The 17,729-nt window shown below is 43.4% G+C and overlaps 1 protein-coding gene across 1 annotated transcript in view; it reads right to left on the reverse strand.

The window, feature by feature from the left end:
* Window positions 1-4,559: 4,559 nt before the first annotated feature.
* Window positions 4,560-17,729, reverse strand: part of LRRC74A (leucine rich repeat containing 74A) — a 28,671-nt gene continuing 15,501 nt past the window's right edge. Inside the window, exons 10-13 of the mRNA XM_065404347.1 lie at window positions 17,435-17,578; window positions 14,021-14,128; window positions 12,930-13,015; window positions 4,560-5,184 (exon numbers count right to left, since the gene is read on the reverse strand). Of these exons, the coding sequence (XP_065260419.1) occupies window positions 4,560-5,184; window positions 12,930-13,015; window positions 14,021-14,128; window positions 17,435-17,578 (963 nt within the window). The remainder of the gene's footprint in view (window positions 5,185-12,929; window positions 13,016-14,020; window positions 14,129-17,434; window positions 17,579-17,729) is intronic.

Below are 17,729 nucleotides of genomic sequence, written 5' to 3' on the forward strand. Positions count from 1 at the left end.
AAAACAACACAACTTTTGTTGGCAGGGACTGGAGTGGCTTGGCTTTTTCCCATAGCACTGAGCAGAGATCCTCCATAAAATCCAATCCCTAAAGAAGGATAGACAGACATAGACTAAAGTCAGGGATTTTCTCTACAAATCAATAAGCTTCACTTTAGTCACATACATGCCAATTGTAAATGCTTCCCCTTTAACTACCTCATTGCTCAAAGCCTCTCACTCTGGTCCTATACAACATAGAGTCCTTGCAGAAAGCAGGATTTAGGTATTAATTTGTATGGAAAACATTAGGTCTTTATTTTCAAGTTGGTTGTTTTTTAATTTTTGTAAATCTGTTAAAATTTTTGCACTTGCAAGAAAATAAAAATAACATTCAGATACTACTTGTTATTTATCAAAACATAATGACCATACAAGCCAAATCTCATAACAGATTCAGTAATAAAATCATGATAATCATTTTTCCTGATATTTCATGTAAGCATCATGTACTGCAATCAAGCCAGTGCCTCATTTGTCTTGATCCGTCATCACGATTCTCCTTCTTCACTGGTCTCATTTGTGCCTACTATTCTGAGTGCTCTTATTAGGCCTCTAGTGAAATTTTTCTAAAAAGGTCTTGATCCTGCAAATGCTGCTGCCCCAGGACACTCACTGAAGTCTTTGGAAGCCAGGGAGCTCTGAGGCCCAACTTGTTTAACTTTCCTTCTTTGTAAATTCCAATACTAATGGTTGAAATTTCATTGGGTAAAAGGAGAAACAGACACGTTTGTACATGTGTTAAGAGAGTACTCAGACTGGTGCATTTTGAACACGGAAATCACATCTAGTCCTTCTATGCTTTTATTTGTTGCGTACCCACATTTTATATACATTGGGCCTGATTCTCCTCTCATCTACACTGATGTAAATCAGGAGAAACTCCATTAAATTCAGTGCATTTACAGAGGAGTAAAACAGGTTTAAGTAAGAGGACAATTGGGCCCATTATGTGTTTATGTGTATATATAAATACATATGTACACACACACAGAGGGGGCTGGGAGGGAGAAAGGACTACTGCAAACTGAAACAGGAGAATGTGAAACAAGCTTTTCCTGAAGAACTGCACAACCAACTTGTAACAACTGATGCAAACTCTAATAACGTTAAGGAAAATTGGGCATCTTTTAGAGACTCTGTATACTCAGCTTCATCCAATACCCTCTGTTCCATCACATGTAAACATCAAGATTAGTTTGATGAAAACGATACTGACATAGGGGAACTATTGAAAGAGAAACATCAGTTCCATAAAGCCTGTTTAGAAGACAGCACTTCAACATCTAAGAAGCCAGCCTTCAACAACATCAAAAGGCCTGTCCAATGTAAACTTAGAAAGATGGAAAACTCATGGCTAAGCAACAAGGCAGATGAAATTCAGTCCTACCCAGACAGGAATGACATGAAGAACTTCTATGATGCTCTGAGGACAACCTACAGGCCACGGTCATCAGGAACATCTCCAATACTGAGTGCTGATGGCACCACACTGCTCACTGATAAAGAAAAGATACTGCAAAGGTGGGCAGAACACTTTAACCACATCCTCAGTCAACAGTCATCTATTAGTGAGAAGGCAAATGATGGACTGCCCCAGATCGATATCAACATATCTCTTGCTGATCCCCCAATGCTGATTGAAACTGTGAAAGTGATTGACCTGCTGTCAAATGGCAAAGCACCTGGAGCAAATGCTATACCAGCTGAAGTCTACAAGGCCAGAGGCTCACACATGGCTCTGAAGCTGACTGAATTTTTCCAATCAATGTGGACTCAAGGAACTATATCCCAGGAGTACAAGGATGCATCCATCGTCCACTTGTACAAGTGGAAAGGCAACAGACAATCCTACAACAACTATTGGGGCATCTCCCTGTTGTCAGTAGCCGGCAAAATTCTTGACAGAATTCTGCTGAATCACCTTATGCAACACATTGAACAAAGGCTCCTGCCTGAGAGTCAGCGTGGCTTCAGAAAAGGACTCGGGACTATAGAAATGGGGTTTGCAGCTTGTCATCTTCAGGAGAAATGCCAGGAACAGAACTCCAACCTGTACATGACTTTCATTGACCTGCCAAAGCATTTGATACAGTCAGTCAGTAGGGCCTTTGGAAGATCATGGCAAAATTCGGTTGCCCAGAGAAATTCATCACAATGGTTCGGCAATTCCATGGTGGCATTCTCGCTCACATTGTGGACGACGGTGAGTCATCTGAACCATTCCCAGTCACCAATGGAGTCAAGCGGGGCTGTGTGTTGGCCCCAACTCTCTTCAATATGATGTTCTCTTCCATGCTTACGGATGGTTTTTGTGACTGTGACACTGGAATTGGCATCAGATACCGGACTGAAGGCAAGCTCTTCAATTTGAGGAGACTACAGGTGAAGACGAAAGTACAGGAAGTCACTGTTCGTGATCTTCTGTTTGCTGATGACTGTTCCCTGAATGCCAAATCTGAGTCTGACATGCAGCAGAGTATGGACCATTTCTCTTCAGCTTGTGACAACTTTGGTCTCATAATCAACATCAAGACAGAAGTGATGTACCAGCCTGCACCAGGAAAGCCTTATGTACAGTCTACTATCACAGTGAATGGCCAAACCCTCCAGGCAGTGGACAAGTTCATCTGCCTCAGCAGTACACTCTCATGTGCAGTTCACATCGATGATGAAACCAAAGCCAAAATTGCCAAAGCAAGCGTGGCCTTTGGCAGACTACGTACACATGTGTGAGAGCATAGAGGCATTAGTCAACAAACAAATCTGAAGGTCTACAAAGACATTGTATTGCCAACTTTGATGTATGCATGAGAAACCTGTACGGTGTACAGCCACAATGCTATGAAGTTGAATCATTTTCACGTGGGCTGTCTGAGGAAACTGATGAGGATAAGATGGCAAGACAAGGTCCCAGATACTGAGGTTCTCATATGGGCAGACATTCCAAGCATCCATACTCTGTTGATGAAATCACAGATGAGATGGGCAGGCCATGTCACCAGAATGTCAGATGAGCAACTGCCAAAGAAGATCTTTTATGGTGAGCTAAAGGAGGGAAAGTGCTCTCAGGGAGGCCAAAAGAAATGTTTCAAGGACTCCCTCAAGTTATCCTTGGGGCGGTTCAACACTGATCCAGAGTTTTGGGAAGATCTCGCTCATGATGGTGCTACTTGGCAAAGCCTCATCCATACTGGAGCTACAGTCTATGAGCAGAGGAGAACTGCTGAGGTAGAGCAGAAGCACCAGCAGCATAAATCTCACAACAGCAGCATGTCTGCTCTTAATCAAGCAACCTATAGCAGCATCTATTGTTTAATTTGCCACAGGCAGTTCAAAGCTCAAATTGGCCTGATCAGCCACTCATGTGTTCACAGAAACCAAACCAACCAGTTATGTCATGGTCATCTTCGAATTCTAAGGATGAACAACAACAACAAGCCTCTAACTGCCAGAAGCTGGGACTGGACAACAGGGGATGGATCATTCAATAATTGCCCTGTTCTGTTTATTCCCTCTGAAGCATCTGGCACAAGCCACTGCCAGAAGACATGATCCTGGGCTAGATGAACCATTGGTCTGACCCAGTATGGCCGTTCTGATGTTCTTTGCAACCACAAGGGCTACAGACCAGTTTTCTAATGCCAGTTTAAATTTTGCATAGTTTTGTGACTCCCCTCACAATGAACGCATCTTTGGGCCCCAGCCTGGGTCTCAGTCCCAAGGTTGAGAACCACTAATACATTTCACGGTTAGGAAGTTTGTACTGCTATGTAACTTAAATTTTCTTTTTCTTGACTGCATCCCATTACTCATTGATACATCTAGTAGGAGTGAAGAATCCCTCTCCTTAATCGGGGAGCAAGGAGAGCACCTCCTCATTCCCACTAAATGAGCACATGCAGGGCACCCACATCCCAACCAACAATCATATCCACTTGAAATCACCTAGCATTCAAGGGGAGCACACCCAGGACACTCCTACCCATCCAGCACTCTAACCCAGGGAGCACTGTAACCCAAGGCACTGTCAGGTACAACACCCTAACTAGGGGAGCAAACCCAGGGTACCAACAGCTGACCCAGCACTTGAGATAGTGAAGCATGCTTACCTATTCCATCTAACTTGTTCATCAAAGCATTTACACTGTGTTCATCACTGTGGTGGTATCTGACGGCCTGAACACCAGGTTCACCTTTGTTTTGTCATCACTTCAGCTTCCAGGTGACTGTGAGCTAGAATGTGGAGTCCCACTGTCCCTTATGCTGCTGGGTATTATTTCCCCTCACCTGAGTGTATGTGAGAGGTGTGAATTTTAGTAGCTTGCATTTGGCTAGGTAGGGCATTTCTGTAGCACAGCACAGATGAACTGCAGTGAAAAGAGGATAGAAGAAAGTGGATGGGTTTGTTACCTGGAAATAAACCACACACATCCCTATGTACTATCACCCTCTGAGACCCCCATCACCACTTCCCTGATCCCTTGTTGGGCTGGTCATTTCCCATCACCTCAGTCTTGTCATTTGGATGACTTAGCACTGTGCCCATGCTTCTGTGGTGATGAGGCAGCATGGCAGTTCCTGGCCAAGTAGTGGGACTCGTGAGCAGAACTTCTGGTCTCCCGTGGCATCACCCTGTAAGAAGTGGCATTGTCACTAGACTGGGCCTTGGAGTATGTTTCCAGGTCGGAGGTTGCTATGCTGTACTGGGAGTGGGTTTGGGCTTCTGAGATGCTGAGGTTGGGCTGGGAGTAAAATTTCACTTCCAGGTCAGAGGTTGACATGCCCCATGAGGCTGAATGTGGTTCACTCTGGGACAGCTGATGGTTGGAGGGGCTCTTTTGCTCATTGAATGCTGGCTCAGCAGAGTTCTGGCTGCTTGTGGATTCCCCGGTGATGGCTGGTTGGCACCATGAGCTGAGAGAAGTGGTTGAGAAGTGGGCAGGGTCAGACTTGGGCAGTGCCAGTGGCTTCTGGCCAGAACACATCACCAGGGAACTGCGTGATGTGACCATTTCCACGGCACTCTTGAAAGTCTGCAGCACTCGCTCACTCTTGTGCTTCTCCTTCTTCTGCCGTGACTCTTCCCTCTTTAGCTGCCACCGCTGGTCTTGTACCATCTGCTTCTGTGTGTCCACCAGGCTCCTATGCAGCAAGAGATAGTGAAGAGGGGGGGACAGAGAAAATGGAAAGTAAACAGAAGGTTACTGTGGTTGCAGACATCCACCTGCTCCCTCAGGATGCAGAGCCCTACAGTTAAGGGCAACTTGCTGCTCCCTATTGCCTGGGTCCATTCTCTTTTCTGGCAAAGGCAGGCGGCTCTAGATCAGGGGTCGGCAACCTTTCAGAAGTGGTGTGCCGAGTCTTCATTTATTCACTCTAATTTAAGGTTTCGCGTGCCAGTAATACAGTTTAACGTTTTTAGAAGGTCTCTTTCAATAAGTCTATAATATATAACTAAACTATTGTTGTATGTAAAGTAAATAAGGTTTTAAAAATGTTTAAGAAGCTTCATTTAAAATTAAATTAAAATGCAGAGCCCCCTGGACCGCTGGCCAGGACCCAGGCAGTGTGAGTGCCACTGAAAATCAGCTCGCGTGCTGCCTTCGGCACACGTGCCATAGGTTGCCTACCCCTGCTCTAGATACTGATGAGCCCAAAACACTATCTTGGATTCGTGTTCTCATGCTTTGGCTTCCTTTGAATCATACACTGTCAAGATCTTGCAGAGGCTACTGCCCCCAGACATCTGAGAGGGTCAGTGTACTGCAGCCTATGCTCTCTGTGCAGTGCAGTGTGGAGGCACAGGCAAGAGCTGTGGGATTCTGTCTGGACTGGAGCTGGGCGACATTTTTCAGATGAAACTTTTTTTCACCAAAGGCAGACTCTGATTAACCAAAACATTTTGTGAATTTGTATTGAACTGGCTGACTTGTTTCAGTTAAAAAAGAATCCCCCAAAAGTCCAAAAATGTTTTTACTTTTTGATTTGAAACAATGTTTTGTTTAGAATTTTATTAAAAATTTGTTAAAAGTTAAAAAAAACACTTGAAAATAAAACCTTTTATTTGGGGTTCAAACTGAATTTTTAAAAAATTATTTTGTTTACAAAAAAATGTTTTGGGTCACTACAAAATGATTTTTTTTTCTGGTTTACTCACCAGACTGACAAATCAGTTAGTTATCCACACAGCTCTAGTATGGATAGTCTCTGTAGCAGGTAGCTAACTGTAAGTGAAAGTCGCTCTGGATAAGCAGTGTAATGATATCAGAGCATGGGCAGTGATTTCAACCTGCTCCTACTGGACACACTTTGCACCCAGACAATTTTCTGTGGAAGTTTTCGTGCATTGGATAAACTTGTAATGTGGAGCTCAAAATTTAATTTAATGCAGAGAAGCCATAAGAAAATGAAAGCTGGTAAAACTGTCCTAAAGACTCCATCCCCCCGGTGGGCAGGGGAGGGCCACAAATGCAAGAAACTAGCAGAAATTGTGGTAAACCCCCTTCCCACTTCCTGTAGTTCAGTCGGCCCACAAATATTGCCCCATCATAGTCCTGAGGATCATCTTTGCTCAGAAAAGTTAGATATGTAAATGATCTATCATGTCCCATCTAGTCTATCCTAGTGCGGGCAGAGCCAGATTCTTCCCTGAAGACTATTCTGTTCTAGAGCTTAATTCAGACCTAGTTCTAAATAACCCAAGTGATGGACCTGGGCCTTCTCTTGGCAAGGAGACTACGCCATAATCTGAAATCTCACCCTTAGGAAATGTTTCCTGCACCATATAGTTTCCTTTTTAGAAGAAACATCATCATTTTAAAAAATAGAAATAAAAACCACACCTCCTTCTGAAACAGTTTTAACCAGGGGTCGGCAACGTGTCCGTAAATGGACACAAGTGTCCATGGTAAAAATTTTGAGGTCCGTGGGGGGCGCTCACCTCGGGCGGCTCCCCACAAGCGGCTCCCTGTACCTGCTGTTGCTGGCGGAGGCGTAGCCAGGTGGCTCTGCACGCTGCCTCCGTCCCCCCTCCCCGAGCACTGACTCTGCGGCTCCCAGCCAATTGGCCGGGAACCGTGGCCACGGGAGCTGGGTGTGGGAGGCGGCACCTGCAGACGGAGGCAACATGCCTGCAGAGCTGCCTGGCTGCACCTCCACCAGCAACAGCAGGAACGGGGAGCTGCCCGAGGTGAATGTAGCATGAGGATTGTGCAGATTTAGTCACACATTTCTTCATGAAGCTCAGTTGGATAGTGGGGTTTGGATGGGATTAATGCTAAATATGCATTTTAAAAAATGTTTTAATTGATTTTTAAACCAGAAAATAAGTTAGAATGTCATTGCATTGTTAAAATAAGGAAACGGAAGCACATCACCTGTAAAGAGTCTGGTATGTCTAAGTTTGCTGCTGGCAGATGCTATAGCACTAAGAATTGTCTTCAGCACTTAGAGCCTGACCCAAAGCCCCTTGAAATTTATGGAAGGTTACCCATTGATTTTAGTGGACTTTGGATCAGGTCCTAAGTGAACTCAATGGAAACCAATTTCTGCTCAGTTGTAAATAATGATTCAATAACCCAAGGGCAACTTTAGACTATACACATTCAATTTTATTTTGGTTAACGGTTAACATTCAACAGTGAAATTCTTTTCCTTGTCCAGCCTTAAAAACCAAGTGGAAATTGGTTTGCAATTTCTGATGCTGGGCTCCAAAGTTTCACCAGTCATGTTAACTTTCATTGGTTTCATGGTTCCCACCCAAAAACTCAGGAATGCAGATTTTCACTAGAAAATCTTTGGGCCCAATCTTGCCAACATTTACTCATGAGTAATTTTACTCATTTGTGTAGTTCCATTTAATTCAACATGAGTAAAATCATTAGCAGGCTGGTTTCCGGGATTATTATTATTTATTATTTGTATTATTGTATGGCTAGGGTGCCACACACCACATCTCCATTAAGGCTTTTTTCTTTTCTAATACAGCTCACCACTTCATCTGCAATCAGAACCCTGTTCTAGGTAAGCTTTCAGAAGCCTGCACTGTACTAAACAGGGTAGCTTCTTTTGAACTCAGAGTCTTTTGATATTGGCAATTTTAGATAAACTGCTAACATCTTTTGAACACAGAATATTAAATCTTAAAAGCTAGCAATTGTATTTTTCTAGCTGTCCCCTTCCTCTGCCACGAAGTATATGTATTTCTAACAAACAATTCATCACTATTGTGTCATTGCAGAAAGAAAGCCAAGTAACTAGGCAATTAATCCAGTAATAAAATAATTTATGTAACGAATTATACATTGTACACATCCAGGCTCTTGATGCCTTGAAACAGATCTTGAAGTCACAGGCTAGAGAAGAGTAATTGCTTATTTTAAATAATAATACTTTGCACTTGTACAGCACCTTTCAGCTAAAAATCTCAATTAATTTATTATTAATTATTATTATTATTAGCTAGCTAGCTAGGTTACTGTTTTTTTTCAGTGTGGAAAATTATGTGCGTTATTTTACGGGTTGAATGACTGAATGACATAACCCCCGCCAATGTCCGTCACTAAGTCCGGTAATTTTGTCAAGTGTCCGTCGCGCAACATGATGGTGCTGATCCCTGGTTTAAACTAGTTTTATTTATAAGTGACCCGTAAAATTCCTAGAAATGAAAGAGTAAAATAAATAATTTCTCTGTGATTTCAGATTGTGTATTTTGTGCATTTGACTGCACTATGGGTACAGTCAATTTCACTGATTCCCTGTATAGTCAATCAGGGCCTGAGCCTGCAGGCATTTACTGCCAGGCCTAGTGATTACTGCTGAGTAGTACCATAGGGTCTGGTTCTCTGCTGCCCTGTATCTATGTAATAATTTACACCTGTGCAAACTGAACGTGAAGTGGGTGTAACATACTAGTAAATCACCATGCTCTCATTCTAACACCTCCCCAACTTTGCATTCAGTTTGTATTGGTGTAAATTACTACATAGATTGTAAACTCTTTGGGTTAGGGACTGTCTTTTTGTTCTGTGTTTGTACAGCACCTAACACAGTGGGGTCCTGGTTCATGACTGGGACTTTCTGGCACTATGATGATGATGATGAATAATAATAAAAGTGTAGGGCAACAGAGGATCAGGTCCGCTGATTTCAGTGGTCCTACTCATGCTATCTTGAACTAGGCCTGGCAGTAACTGCTTGAAGGATTGGATCCTTAGTTAGTCAGTTTGCCTTGTCATTTGAGTGGATCTTTCACATAGCAACAGAGGAAATAGAAAAAATGTTGTAAAACTACAAACAGTAGTAAGGGCTGTCAGGGGCTGATGTAGTTTCAAGCACTACATCTAACTCTCTTTAAAAAGTTTAGTAGGCGGCATGGTGGTGGTTGTAGAAATTACAGAAGCCCAGGACACCATGGTTGGGGTGAATGCAAGATTATCTTTATTTTCTGTTTACCAAACTCTTAGTTCCTTGTTATATGCCCACTATGTAATAGTGACCTCCCTGGATAGTGGCTATAAACATTCACCTCTAACAACATAATGGTGTTTCTTTACCTTTATCCCACAACTCTAAGTTATACCCCCTTGGAGAACCCTACATAATTCCTCTCTCTCAGCGTTTGCACCCCACAGTTACTTGTAGACTGTCATCATGTCTACCTTAGTCATATATTAGCCAAACTACCTATTTAGCTTTTAATCTTTCTTCATAAATCAACTCCTCCAGCCCCTAATCATGCTTATTTCTGATTTCCCTCAAGTGTCTCTCTAATATTATTAATTATTTAGTTTGTAGTAGCATCCACCATGTGGCTGGTGCTTTCCAAATACAGAGGAAGTCTCAGTCCCTGTCCTGAAGAGCATATGATCTTGCAAATCAAAGACAAACAAAGGAAGGGAGAAAGGGATACCAAATATAAGCAGAGACATCTGGTGAGATGGGGCTTTCAGTTCATTAGCTACAAGCTTGTTGTAACACAAGAACCAGCGGTCACCCGACAAAATGAATAGGCAGCAGGCTAAAAACAAACAAAAGGAAGTACTTTTTCACACAACGCACCATCAACTTGTAGTACTCATTGTCAGGGGATGTTGTGAAGGCCAAAACTAACTGGGTTTTAAAAAGAATTAGATAAATTCATGGAGGATAGGTCCACCAATGGGTATTAGCCAAGATGGTCAGGGATGCAACGCTCTGGGTGTCCCTTGCCTCTGACTGCCAGAAGGTGGGAGTGGACAACAGGAGATGGATCACTCGATAATTGCCCTGTTTTGTTCATTCCCTCTGAAGCACCTGGCATTGGCTGCTGTGGGAAGGCAAGATACTGGGCTGACGGACCATTGGTCTAATCCAGTATGGCCATTCTTACGTTCTTTTTAATTAAACATTAATTTCCTCTCCCCTCATCATCCCTCCACTATTCAGCCCACTCAGTGTGCACACACAGAAATCCCTAGCTTCAATTCCAGTGTCCTTATATTTCATCTTCCCAGTATTCAACCCATTGCCTCCACATAACAAGATTTGAAGGGATTATTTAAACTAGGATCTGGGGGAGAGTTGATGGCAGCAGAGAAGCTCTCAGGTCAGACAAAAGCATCTGCTCGGGATAAAGATACCAGTAAGAGAAAGGACAAAATGTATTGGAGGAGAGAGAGATTGAGAACACAGAGGTAAATTCTGGAAAAGTAACAGAATTATGATGATAGTGATCTAATGCTTGGAGATCGGTCTTGTGTTGAGTGTGACTGTTGTCTTAGTTTCCGGCTTCATTGCTTGTAAGAGTTTGCATTGTTGTGAGGAAATACACTTGAGTAACCTTAACTGTAAGTCAATGGAGTTTTTGGATGGGAATTTTGGTGGGGGCAGAAGTTAAGACTTACCAGATAGTAATTGCCAGGATCATGCTTCTTTCTTTTTTTGACAATTGATTCCCCCATAGCTTTTTTCCAATCCTCTAGTACAGCACAGTTTGTTAGCAGCACAGTCAATTTTTAGCAATTCTCCAAACATCCTAAAGTACATTTCATCTGGATCTTCTAATTTGTACCTGTTCATATTTTCCAAGGTATTACCTGTTTATCATATTTAAAAGTTCTCCATTACTTATTAGTAATTGTCAGACCTCTTTATTTTTCTTGTTAAAGATTTTAAAAAGCAATTCAGTATCCCAGCAATTTTAGGTCTGTCATGGATTTCATCCCACTCCTGCCTTTCTAGTATTTCTCTCCCCCTGGATATATTTGTTTAAACCCTTATTCCTCTTAATCCTTTTGGCAGCATTAAGTGTGGCTGCTCCCCTCTTTAATTCTCCTCCTGCCTTCAAGGTCCCTATATCAAGGCTGCTAAGATCTGTCTGGTGGTGTTTGCACAGGACTTCATTTAGACCTCGACCACACTGCTCCAGAAAGGGGGCAATAGTAGCATATAACTCCACAGGACTCCCCCATTACAGCCCTCCTCCTTCTCCTTCTCTGCAAATAAGTGCAGCACTCCCAGATTGTGGAGCAAGTTGCGCTGATACTTGGCCTCTCATGGAGCTATCTTCTCTCTCCTTGGTCAACAGGACTATACTACAACCTTCACAAACCTGTCCCAGACATGTAGGGGAATGTAAACTTTATTTTCTAGATTCACTAGCCTTGACTATCAGAAGTCCCACATTCCTCTGCTTTTCCAAGCCATGGGTCACTTTGTTTTAGCTTCTTTCCAGCACTTATCCTTCCACCTTTCACCAGCTGACCTGCCTCCTGGCTTCTCTCCTAAGGTTCCTCCTCCTCCTCTTCTTTAGGCTTCTGTGCTGGCTGCTTCTCTTTTAAATAACTGATTTAAAAGGTGAAATAAGAGAAATCAGGATTTAAAACCAGTTTAATGAACCTCCTCCCTCCTCCTAGATGCCTGAAAGACACTGAGAAGGCCATGAAAAAATTGTCTGAGGTGGGAGCAACCTGGACATCAAAGTTAGACCTGTCCCATCTCTTGGCTACATGTGTGACAGTAACACTATGGCACATGAAATAGACCCACCTGGATAGAAATAGATTAACATTTGCAAAACTGACCCATGTGCTTCAGATCTTAAATGTAGGCTTCAATATGAAATATTTAAAATCCATGGTGGTATTTGAAGGGTGAGGATATGGAGGCAAAATTAGCTTTGAGATCATCAGTCGCATCTGAGACTACAAATCTAGGGGCAATTTCCATTCCCAGGACAAGTGGCTTGGCCTGCAGCTCCTAACAGCCTTGGAGTGTCTGACCACTTAGACTCTCAGAACTTCCACACTACTGCTATAGGCTGATATTTATTCAAAATTATGGAAGGCACTGAGGTTTGAAAGTAGGTTTGTGCGGAAGACCGGGACCCCTAAGAAGAAGGATCATAGAAGGAAGCAAAGAAATGGAGGTCTCAGGATGGAATAGAGGGTCTGAAAGCAGAGATTTGCTGCCTTTCTGGAATCTTCTCCTGGGTTTCAGAGTGGAGGGTGATGCTGAGATGATACCTGGAGAGTCCATAACTGTCACACAACAACATGTGCAGCAGTGAAAATGCCATTCCGCTGTGAGATTCATGCCATTTCACAGCAGGTTTGGGAAACATGAGGGATTTTGTGGTATATGAGAAGAGTGCAGAAAAATATAGAACTTCTGGCCTGGATCAAAAGGGTTGCTACGCATACAGCTGGTAATCTCACCTCTAGGCTACTCAAAAATGCAGTCTGTATCATGTGAGATGGATCCCTGAATGACCAACGCCATGTGCCCCAGCTGTGTCCTCCCCTCCAGAGCGAACTAGTATAGGTTTATTCAGTGTCAATCAGAACTGAGACAAATAAAGAAAAGAAGAAAATGAGAGAGAAAGCAAGTGCAGGAGATGCTTCACTCACCTGTAATCCACCATTCCTGTCCGGTGCCAGTCCAATTTGTGCACCAGTTCTCCAATCTGGGCTCGATCTAGTGGAATTCTTGATTGCTGGTTGGAGAAGGGAGAAAGGAGACTTGTGATTATCTCCCCTTTTGTGGCTCCCAGTGGCTGAAATACAAGTGGTGCCAGACAGCCTGGCTTCTTTGCACACAGAACTCTTTTTACCAGCATGGGAAGCGTTCACTATTTAATAACTAGGTGAATAGCCTGGAGCAATTAGAAAGGGAGGGAAGAATTTCACCAGGTGGCAGAATCCACTTACCGAGGATTCAAGAAAAAATGCAGTTGTTTTTTGCACCCCTTGTTTGTCAGGTGTAAATAGGATCAAACATTGAACTGTGGACGCTTTCTCACAGGCACCATAGTTAGAGCCAAGGAGGGAATTTTTTCTCAAGATGTGTTGGCAGGGACTGGAGTGGCTTGGCTTTTTCCCATAGCACTGAGCAGAGATCCTCCATAAAATCCAATAGACATATTTCACACAATTAGTCTCCTTTCATCATCTATGTTTCTTTTAAGACCCTGGAGGAACCAGGATAGGTGGGAGTTGGAATACTGGGATTTTACATGGTTAATGTTATTCCAGAATCAGGGCCGGCTCCAGGGTTTTGGCCGCCCCAAGCAGCCAAACAAAACAAAACAAAACAAAAAGCCGCAATCGCGATCTGCGGCGGCAATTCGGCGGGAGGTCCTTCGCTCCGAGCGGGAGTGAGGGGCCGTCCGCCGAATTGCCGCTGAACAGCTGGACGTGCCGCCCCTCTCTGAAGTGGCCGCCCCAAGCACCTGCTTGGTAAGCTGGTGCCTGGAGCCGGCCCTGTCCAGAATGGATCCATGGCTATTTTGCCATCCACATCAGATATTAGGTCTCGTGGCATTTCCTTTGGGCCTCATTCAGGGGTGTTTCTCATGGCACATGTGGAGTTAGCCTAGTGGTGTGAGCTTCCTCTCAGCAGGACTCAACCAGCACCATCTGGGGGCATCAGCAGTGTGAGCTTCCTCATAACAATACCCTGCCCTGAGAAAATTATGAGAAAAAATGTTTCTGAAGCACACCTGCATCATGGCTTTCCGGAATTCTGCCACAGGGATCTTCATACTTCCGTTTTTGTCCATGTTTCTAAAGAAATCCCAGAGTCTCAACTTGCGCTCATCCAAGTAATTCTAGCAGAAGCAGAGAAACAAAGATAAAACTTCCCTAGGGAGACTATTCTGCAGTCTGGTGTCTCTCTAGGTATTTATACTGTGCTCATTATTGTGGTATCTGAGCATCTAATGGAGCCCTTTGTTCTGATTTTCAGGCTAAATTTTCCTTTACTCGGGTTCATCCCGTTCTTCCTACTTAGACTCCATTGGAACAACCCTAAATAATTCTTCTGTCTCCTTGTTCTTTATCCTTCAAATATTTATATATGATTCTCAAGTCCCCACCCCACAAGTCATTGTTTGATCAAATGATAAATATTTAGTTCTTTGGATCTACCCTCCTAAGTCAATCCCTTCCTCCAGGTGCCTGATCATTTTTATTGCCCTTCTCTGAACTCCCTACAGTCTGACAATGTCTTACTGGTCCCAAGGGGTCCAGACCTGAATGCAATATTCTAGGAGAAATGAGCTAGAGTGCCATTGAGCAGTGAAGTCAGGAAAGTAACTGAAGTACTTCTCTGATGGATTGTATTTACTGAGGGACAACCCATCCTATATTCTCAATTACTGAGGGACAGTCTACACTCATTACTATATTTGCTTTCCACAAGCTACTTTTAGTATAACTTTTTATGAGTGATGTACCTGAATATTTGGATGCTAATATTTAAACTGTATTATTAAATTTATCAGCCTTAATTTGGGATATTGCAGATTATGTACCATCTGTATTTTATGACTTTTTAAACCAAACTTTCTACTTTTGGATAATTTAAGCATTATACCCAGATGTATATAAACTCTTTCTTTAACCCATGTATTAGATAATTTTAACATTAGCTTTAATAATTTTTTTTTATTCCTGATTCCATGCAGCGAGGAACTAGCATTTTCTTGCTGTAAGCTGCGGTGCTTTTGCACATGCAACCCAAAACAGCTTTGTCTATTTTTGATACCATATTCTACTGCAAACACATGTCGTCTTTGCTATTCACTCTCATCCCAGTCTGTGTTGGTCACCAAGATCTGTATGCACAGTGAACAGTTCTCTGTGGCTCTCACCACCTCTCCCATCTTCAGTGCAACCAGCTGTTCCAAGTGCACCCAGGTTGTACACTAGGGCTCCTAATACCTTGTCTAGATCCCAGCACACTTATTCAAAGCCACATATACAGTGTTGCAGAGGCTAACTGGCTAATATTCTGCTTAGCCACTAAGGAATGCAGCCAGGTTAGTAGTAGCAGCCTGGTCGTGAAAACTTTTTTTATCCAGATCACCTTCTTTTTGTGGATGCAGACTAACACAGCTGCTACTCTGAAACAGGTCTGATTGTATGACTCTCCTGTCCCAGCAAGGGGGACATCGCCACCTGCTGTCACTTGTAGAAATTACAGGCCTTTGAAAATAGCCAGTTATATAAAGTTTCTGGCAATATGTGTTAATAAATAATATAATATCTTGTATTTATATAGCTTAATCTTGAAGGCTCCAAAAGGGGTCCTATTAAGTTCAACTGGGGTAGTGGGGGTTTTGTGATGATCTGAACTGAGATCCCCCGGCATGTTTCAGACAGCTTATCTGACACCCATCAGTTGGACAAGGGAGCAGTACTGTCAGGTGATTATAGAATAGGACTGGGAATCAGAAGAGCTGGATTATTATTCTCAACTCTGCCACTGACTTGCTGTGTGAAAGTAGGCAAGCCATTTAACTTCCTTGTGCCTCAGTTTCCTCATCTGTAAAACAGAGATAATACTGACCCATTTTTGTAAAGTGCTTTGAAATCCTTGGATTGAAGATGTCATACAAAGTCACAGAATTATTATTACTAATGATTTTTAGTCACTACTGACCTGAATGAGATTCAAACCATCAGACTAGATGTTAAAAAAAAGTTTTTATCTTATTCAGATGTCAGACCCCTATGAGCCATAAAATCCCCAGCCATGTGTTTCCCCTAAAAAACAGAAAGATTTGCTAAGTAATTCTACATGGAATTAAATGTGTGACTATGGAATGCTCCATTCCACAATACAAGAGGAGACTGCGCGGCCTCTTCTGGAGGGTCCTAACTGGCTGAATTTTCTGCTGAGAAGAAAGCTCATCCCTCCCTGAAGTAGCCCAGAGTTTGTGCACTAGGTGTGGAGAGCAACAGAGGGTCCTGTGGCACCTTTAAGACTAACAGAAGTATTGGAGCATAAGCTTTCGTGGGTGAATGCCCACTTCATCAGACGCAAGTAATGGAAATCTCCAGAGGCAGGTATAAATCAGGATGGAGATAACGAGGTTAGTTCAATCAGGGAGGGTGAGGTGCTCTGCTAGCAGTTGAGGTGTGAACACCAAGGGAGGAGAAACTGCTTCTGTAGTTGCATAGCCATTCACAGTCTTTGTTTAATCCTGATCTGATGGTGTCAAATTTGCAAATGAACTGGAGCTCAGCAGTTTCTCTTTGGAGTCTGGTCCTGAAGTTTTTTTGCTGTAAGATGGCTACCTTTACATCTGCTATTGTATGGCCAGGAAGGTTGAAGTGTTCTCCTACAGGTTTTTGTATATTGCCATTCCTGATATCTGACTTGTGTCCATTTATCCTCTTGCGTAGTGACTGTCCAGTTTGGCCAATGTACATAGCAGAGGGGCATTGCTGGCACATGATGGCATATATAACATTGGTGGGCATGCAGGTGAATAAGCCAGTGTTGTTGTAGCTGATCTGGTTAGGTCCTGTGATGGTGTTGCTGGTGTAGATATGTGGGCAGAGTTGGCATCGAGGTTTGTTGCATGGGTTGGTTCCTGAGTTAGAGTTGTTATGGTGCGGTGCGTGGTTGCTGGTGAGAATATGCTTAAGGTTGGCAGGTTGTCTGTGGGCGAGGACTGGCCTGCCTCCCAAGGTCTGTGAAAGTGAGGGATCATTGTCCAGGATGGGTTGTAGATCACTGATGATGCGTTGGAGAGGTTTAAGCTGAGGACTATAGGTGATGGCCAGTGGAGTTCTGTTGGTTTCTTTTTTGGGCCTGTCTTGTAGCAGGAGGCTTCTGGGTACACGTCTGGCTCTGTTGATTTCTTTATTTCCTTGTGTGGGTATCGTAGTTTTGCGAATGCTTGGTGAAGATCTTGTAGGTGTTGGTCTCTGTCTGAGGGGTTGGAGCAGATGCGGTTGTACCTCAGCGCTTGGCTGTAGACGATGGATCGTGTGGTGTGTCCGGGGTGGAAGCTGGAGGCATGAAGGTAGGCGTAGCGGTCGGTGGGTTTTCGGTATAGGGTGGTGTTAACGTGGCCATTGCTTATTTGTGTGGAGAGACTATGGAGCCAATCTGGACTGCTCACCTGAATCAGCGTCATGGGGTCTGGACGCTGTTCAGGCTTCTTGGAGATGAAGCCTCGAACCCCACCATAGATGACATCTAATTCAGGGTGCACCTGACACACCACGTTCAGCAGCTTGAGGAAGCTTCCATTCACAAGCACATTCTAATGTAGGGGAAAGAGGACACCACACTCAGCACAGACATCCCAGCCATATTGTCCAGCCTGCCTGAGGGTTTAATGAAAGCAAGAAACCGCCTATATTAATGAACCCCATCTTATCTCAATATTAACTATGCTCCCCATGCCTCAGACC

The sequence above is a fragment of the Emys orbicularis genome, chromosome 4 (assembly GCF_028017835.1).
Source record: "Emys orbicularis isolate rEmyOrb1 chromosome 4, rEmyOrb1.hap1, whole genome shotgun sequence".
Classification (NCBI taxonomy): Eukaryota; Metazoa; Chordata; order Testudines; family Emydidae; genus Emys; species Emys orbicularis.